This window comes from Helicoverpa zea, chromosome 31 (genome assembly GCF_022581195.2).
Source record: "Helicoverpa zea isolate HzStark_Cry1AcR chromosome 31, ilHelZeax1.1, whole genome shotgun sequence".
Classification (NCBI taxonomy): Eukaryota; Metazoa; Arthropoda; class Insecta; order Lepidoptera; family Noctuidae; genus Helicoverpa; species Helicoverpa zea.
In genome coordinates, this window is record NC_061482.1 from 7,984,390 (window position 1) to 7,990,618 (window position 6,229).

Consider the following 6,229-nt stretch of genomic DNA (forward strand, 5'->3'; position numbering starts at 1 on the left):
ATTCCGGCCGTTTTAAATTTATAATTACTATTATTATGTGCTACTTCTCATTCGAAAATTATGACGTTAACTTAACCAACTGATTTCTATGAAATTCGGGTACTTTCACTGATTTGATGTCATATTTTTTAAACATAATTATATAAATAAATCATGGAAAGACAACACAAAAAAACACAACGAAAGAAGAAACACAAAGAAAGACAACGCAAAGCACAACACTATAAAACCGGAAGTTGGATATCTTCTATAAAAAATAAGAAGACCATAGAGGACAAGACCAGCCTGCGCGGAACGGAACTGCGTAATTATATCGATCGATCAACTATCAAGTACGCGCCAATCCACCGCGCCGCCGCCCTCCGTAATATATAAATAAAAAAAATCCGGTGAACACAAAGGTATGTAAATAAATAAGTTACATTTGGATATATTTTTTGCGCTTTCACTTACGAACTCTAAAATTCTGTTATATTATTTCATCTTATTCATAAGTTTTAAAATCTTCTGTGCTTTTGTATTTATTTTATTGATTCACTTATTTACTTAATTTTTTTACACAATGCACAACAAGTGCATTCTCTATCAATCTACCACAGGGTGGTGGTCTATTATATATGGTAGGTAGGTGCAACTCTGTTTGAATGGTTGTTCCTTTGTTATTCCCTGTGGCGTAACTATAATCCCGTTTTTTAATAATAAGCTTGACAGGGTTTACCCGGTTCGGCTACTTTGCTGGACTGAATAGCTAGATAAACGACCCTCAAAATAATTTTTTTTTTAGACAGTTGTACTCCCTATTCCTTCACTCTCATAGCCAAGCCCATCCGTAAGGACTGAAGAAAGAATCAGGTGCAGGAATTCCATTCGCGTGTTCTCTGTTGCACGGGCTTATCAAGCACTGACTTTCAGACTCCGGGCTGCTTTGGGAAAGTTTCTTAAACCCACCAAGCTATTTCCACAGCAGTCGCAGAATGCGACAACTAGACCAACGAGGCATCAAGTGTCCGCAGACACCTTTGGTGACAGACAGGAACTACGTACGGAACCCTACACTGTGCATGATACCAGACATGCTCTTGACCATCTGTTTTTTTTTTATTACGAAACGTACGGTCCCCACCTTCACATTGCTATTTTTATAAATATTTAACTTATTTTGGTCATCTTTATGCGTTTATTTTTATCTTTTTACGTTAACACATCCTATTCTGCAGATGGCACTGTCATTAGTTCACACTGAATTGGTATCCATGCAAGGCCTTCGCGTCGATGGGCGCAGGCCTCACGAGCTCGCCGTAGTAAGGTGCAAGCTCGGTGCCAGCTCCAAACCTGATGGGAGCGTGTACTTGGAACAAGGATGTACCAAGGTTTTGGTTGCTGTTTATGGGCCCCACCAAGTATGTTGAACCAAGAAATAAGTACCTTCCTGGTTTTTTTACTTCACTTACTAAACAGCTTCAAATAACATTGTCTAAAATCTCAAATAACATATCTGTATTAAACTTAGATTGGCTGTGCCAGTAGCAGGAAAACCATTGACCACTTTGTAACCACTCGTACTGTCTCATCAAGTTATTTTTCTTACAATGCAGAACAACAGAGTTACTACTACACTTATTAAAACTATCCTAGGTTGCCTTCAAACTATCGGGAGAGAGCCATGCTTCCACTGCAATACATAACAACAAGGTTACCGAAAGAGCACAGTAACGGCTGTTGCATGGTTAATTTGAAGGTGCCCTTAAAATTTATTGTTTAAAGCCAGTATAGATGTAAAAAATAAGAATTGTGGTCAATGTCCCTTCATAGCTCTTCATAGGTTGAATCTGCCTAAACCTGTTTCAGGCATCCAAAACAAAAATGCTACCAAATGCTGTAGCACTCAATTGCAAAATCAGCATTGCTAGATTTGCAACAGGTGAATACAATTATGCCATACAATGCAATGTTTTAAAATCAAGTCTAGAGTAGAACCCTAATTATTGTATATGTTTATCTTATAATTATTATACTGTCTTTGAATAGCAATATATTATTGCTGCTAAAAGCAACAGTGTTGCTGATGTAGTAGTCTAATTGATCAAACATTTCTAATTATAAAAATATTTTTATTTATTATTTTGTTCTTGCCCAGTTCCCGAGTCAAATTGATACTCACAATAACTGTAGTACAAACCATTCACACGCTTAATCCTTTAAAAAAAAACTTGCTTTTTACCTTAAAATCATAAAAAAAAAAACAAACTGGAAAAAATCCTATGGCTTCTGCACATTTTAGTCTTCATTCATGAACAGGACTATTGGATTCAGTTGAAATAGTTTTCTACATTGACAGTGATGCAGACAAGATTGGGGTGGGGTATTTGGTTAATAAAAAGATCTATAATGATTTGATCAATCAGGCTGAAACCAATTGATTGGAAAACTGGTTGCTTTTATAGTAACTTTTCCCATGGTAATGGCTGTCAGACTGTGCATCATTGTGAGAAATGTGTGTGCAACAGTTGGTATCGCTTTTACTGTCTATTTTGTTCAATATTTTCTGTGAATGATGAAAAACTTAAAAATATAGTTTGGAGGCATTGCATGTTGATGCCATTTTAATAATGGGCTAAATGAGTGTAGATCCAACAAAATTGAAAACAATCATTTTTAAGTACTTAATTACAGGCAGCTGAATGCGCGTACCCAAAAGGAAGATTTTGGTAGAAAATAATTAAACAATATTTTAAATTACTTACATACAATTATCAAAATCATGCATGAAATATACTTATGTTGAAACTACACCTATTCCTTATAAGTGTCCTTCATGTTTTTCTATATTTTTTCTATATTGTTCGTATTCAGCAGGTACATCTTAGGGCTCGTGCTTTTTTCATTAATCTTCTAACAATGAGGATCAAATGTGCTGGTATGCATATTCTAAAGCTGTTAATATCAGGATTTTTTCAAAGAAAACCATCTTTTGTTCTAAGTTGTCATGCGAAAGTGAGTGTATGCTCAATATCAAAATTGTAGACCAATTGATGCTGCAGCTTCTTTCAAAACCATTGTTTGCATGATATCGTTATCTACTTACCTACTTTTCAATTTATTTGAGTGTCTTACAAATATATCCTCAAAAGTGGTCCAACATCACCTATTTGTCAAACTCTTTCAGCCATGAGGAAAAGTGATCCGGCAGATGAGCGAAAAGTTCTGGAAAATATGTCAATGAATTTGAAGCAGGCTCTCTTGGCTACCCTCAAATCAGAGCTCTATCCTCGCTCACAGATAGATGTGTATGTTGAAGTGTTACAGGTAAGCAGCTTCCTTTAATGCTATACTGGCTCTCTGTGCCCGACATGAGGCTTTTCAACAGTCAAAAATGCAATCGTGTGTGGGATAAAGTTGAGTAGTGTAGTGTAGGGGTTTTTTCCAAAATTGAACATACCTAATCTTTTTTTTACGCACGCATATTTTATTCCTGAAAGGGAAGAGATAAGCATGATTTATATTGAAGTATTCAGTCATATTCATAGAAATCAGACACTTTAATGAAAATATAATAGTCTGGTAATGTCTTGTGTAGGATGACGGCAATGCATTCTGTGCGAGTGTAAACGCGGCCTGTCTCGCGCTCATTGACGCCGGGATTCCCATGAGAGAGTACGTGACTGCGTGCTCCGCTTCCATAGCGATCACAGATGACCAGAAGCAACATCTTCTGGTGGACGTCAACAAAGGCGAGGAAGCTGCAGGCTGCGCTGTGTTGACTGTGGCCTGCTTGCCTGATACGGGTAAACCTTCAACCTTTACTACTTACCTATACAAAATCAAAAGTCATTTATTCAAAGTAGGCTGAAAATCAGCACTTTTCGAACGTCAAATTTACAAAAGACAGCCCCCAAAACGCCCGCCCTTCACCACTTCCTATGTGTTTTTGCTGGGAAGAAGAAGTGGTGGAACAAACTCCCCAGCAACATAATTCTGTCTGTATAGTTTGAAGAACCGTATACAAATATACTATCAATTTAATGTTTTTTTTTACATCTTAACAATGGAAAAGAGGGACTAATAGTTTATCATGTACTAGCTATGCGCGGATCTGTAGATTATCAATGCTAAGCAGTGCGAGTTCTGTTATAATTTTCGCCAAACTAAATGGCGGCTCGCGACTAACTTCCGAGTAGTACTGTAGGTACCTACTAGTCGCGTATATGAACAACATACCCATTCGCAGTTACTTAGGGCGGATCTTACGCGGCAACTCGCGCAACTTTTGAACGGTCGTAAAGTTTGGCGAAAAGATTACTAAAAATAACTGTTGTTTAACTATTATTTTCTTATTACAGGAAAAATCGCTGTTCTGGATTTGACTCACAGAGTCCACATGGATCATTTTGAAAAGGTGTTAAACACGGCTATACAAGGATGCAAAGATATTAAGGTACAATTATTAATTATCCAAAACTAAGTAACTAGTAACTGGGGCCCGATTCTGCTAAGTTAATAATGTCAAAATTGAAATTGAATCGCAATAGCAGTTTTTTAGCGGGCATTCTGCTACTTATATAAGACCAATCGTATTCCAATGACATTTGATTGGTTTGCGATTGGTCTGCCTTTGGTCTATAAGGTCGTTTGCTCTACATTCATATTGCAATCATAGGTAAATAATTTGCGGACAACATGATTCATTATTGAATCACAGAAAAGGATAAAACCCTACTTTTATCTAAAGAAAAAATAGCGGAATGCCATGACAACCGCTTCAATCATAATTGAGTCGTGATTGGATCTCAGTCGGATGTGAATCGTATGTCGTATCGCTTAAGTAAAATTAGTAGAATCGCGCCCCTGGATTCACCTATTTGTAATTTTCGGAATTTCATGATTTACTACTGTAAAACTACTATTACTAACTACTATATATTATGTAATAAAAAATTTACATTATTTTTCAGATTGTGTTGGACAAAGCTCTGCGGCAGTATTTAGCCGAGACCTGGCCTCATTAAACTACACACGACTATGATCTTGTTTCTTGTGTTAATCGTTATTTTTTTTTTTAATGATTGTTTGCTGAAGATTAGTATGTTTGCGTGGCATTCATGATTTGACCAGCTTTTATTTAGCTTCTACTTTTTGTAAGATGTATTTTTTCTTGCGTTTAGTAAGGTATGTATTCTATCAATGTAAAATTAAGCGGGTATTACAGGGGTCTCTAGTCTATATTTTTTGAAAAAAGTATTTGACTGCCAAAGTCTATTCTGAGATATTAAAAATATTCACGAAGTGAATTAGTTCTTTATAGGGCAAGGTTTATTAAGTATTTAGAAATAAAATGTTTTCGAATTTGGCTGACTGATCGTAATAAATTTTGCGCGAAGCGCTGTAGGTTACTTCATTTATAAAAGAAAATTAAGCTTGCGAGAGGTAAGAATGAATACACCTATGTGTGTGTGTTTGTTACTCTTTCACGATAAAAGTACTGGATAAAATTTAATGAAGCTTGGCAGTAATATAGCTTAAATATCAGTTTAAAATCTAGGCTACTATACATATATGTTAGGGAAGTCATTCCCTAAAACGTCATACTAACCAAGTCAAAAAGATCTAAAAAAGCGTAATCGAGACTTTCCAGGTACAGGCAGTTATACTTGCTCATATTAGATGCTGGAAAAATTATGGTGTACCTACTCTACGCTGGTGCGTATTTTATTTTGTGAACGAAGTGATCGGTCTAATTTAGCCTTCAGTAGGTACATTTTACCATTTCTCTCGTCATTTATTTTATATGACTATGTTAGATTTACATATTTTTTGGGTATGTTTGTCTTAAGTACTTATGCGGTCAGTGACCAATTAATTAATGTAATAGTGTTAGAAATTGCTAATTTTGGTTAGTATTAAGAACTCAGATTTTTGTGTGTAGCATTAAATCTGGTCCAATAGTATGTAAAACATTAACTTACATTCAATAAACATTCATTAATATTAGCCATTTTCAAAAAAGTTATATAACTATCTTGAATATTTACTCAGGACAACATGTTCCGCTCCATTGTTGTTGATAAAATGCATTTAGGACTCTTTGATTATACCTACCACTTGTAATAACTATTGTTATAACTTGAAAAAAATATGACCATTGTATTGATAATAATCTTAGTTAAGTACTTATACTCAAGATTTGATGTCTGAATCTCCAATTTGATGAAATAAATAATACTGTCGTATA

The 6,229-nt window shown here is 35.4% G+C and overlaps 1 protein-coding gene across 1 annotated transcript; it reads left to right on the forward strand.

The window, feature by feature from the left end:
- Positions 1–268: 268 nt before the first annotated feature.
- LOC124645372 (exosome complex component RRP41-like) lies at positions 269–6,229 on the forward strand. The gene is made up of 7 exons (XM_047185175.1): positions 269–401; positions 1,218–1,400; positions 1,849–1,921; positions 3,167–3,306; positions 3,578–3,785; positions 4,341–4,435; positions 4,953–6,229. Exons 2-7 carry the CDS (start codon positions 1,218–1,220, stop codon positions 5,004–5,006), a joined length of 753 nt encoding a protein of 250 aa, XP_047041131.1. The 5' UTR covers positions 269–401; the 3' UTR covers positions 5,007–6,229.

Excerpts from the sequence above, each read along its gene's own strand:
- LOC124645372 (XM_047185175.1), top strand. The coding sequence starts at position 1,218 with ATGGCACTGTCATTAGTTCACACTGAATTGGTATCCATGCAAGGCCTT. Across the intron at positions 1,922-3,166 it reads CATTGCTAGATTTGCAACAG|CCATGAGGAAAAGTGATCCG; the intron begins GTGAATACAATT and ends AAACTCTTTCAG. Across the intron at positions 3,786-4,340 it reads GGCCTGCTTGCCTGATACGG|GAAAAATCGCTGTTCTGGAT; the intron begins GTAAACCTTCAA and ends TTCTTATTACAG.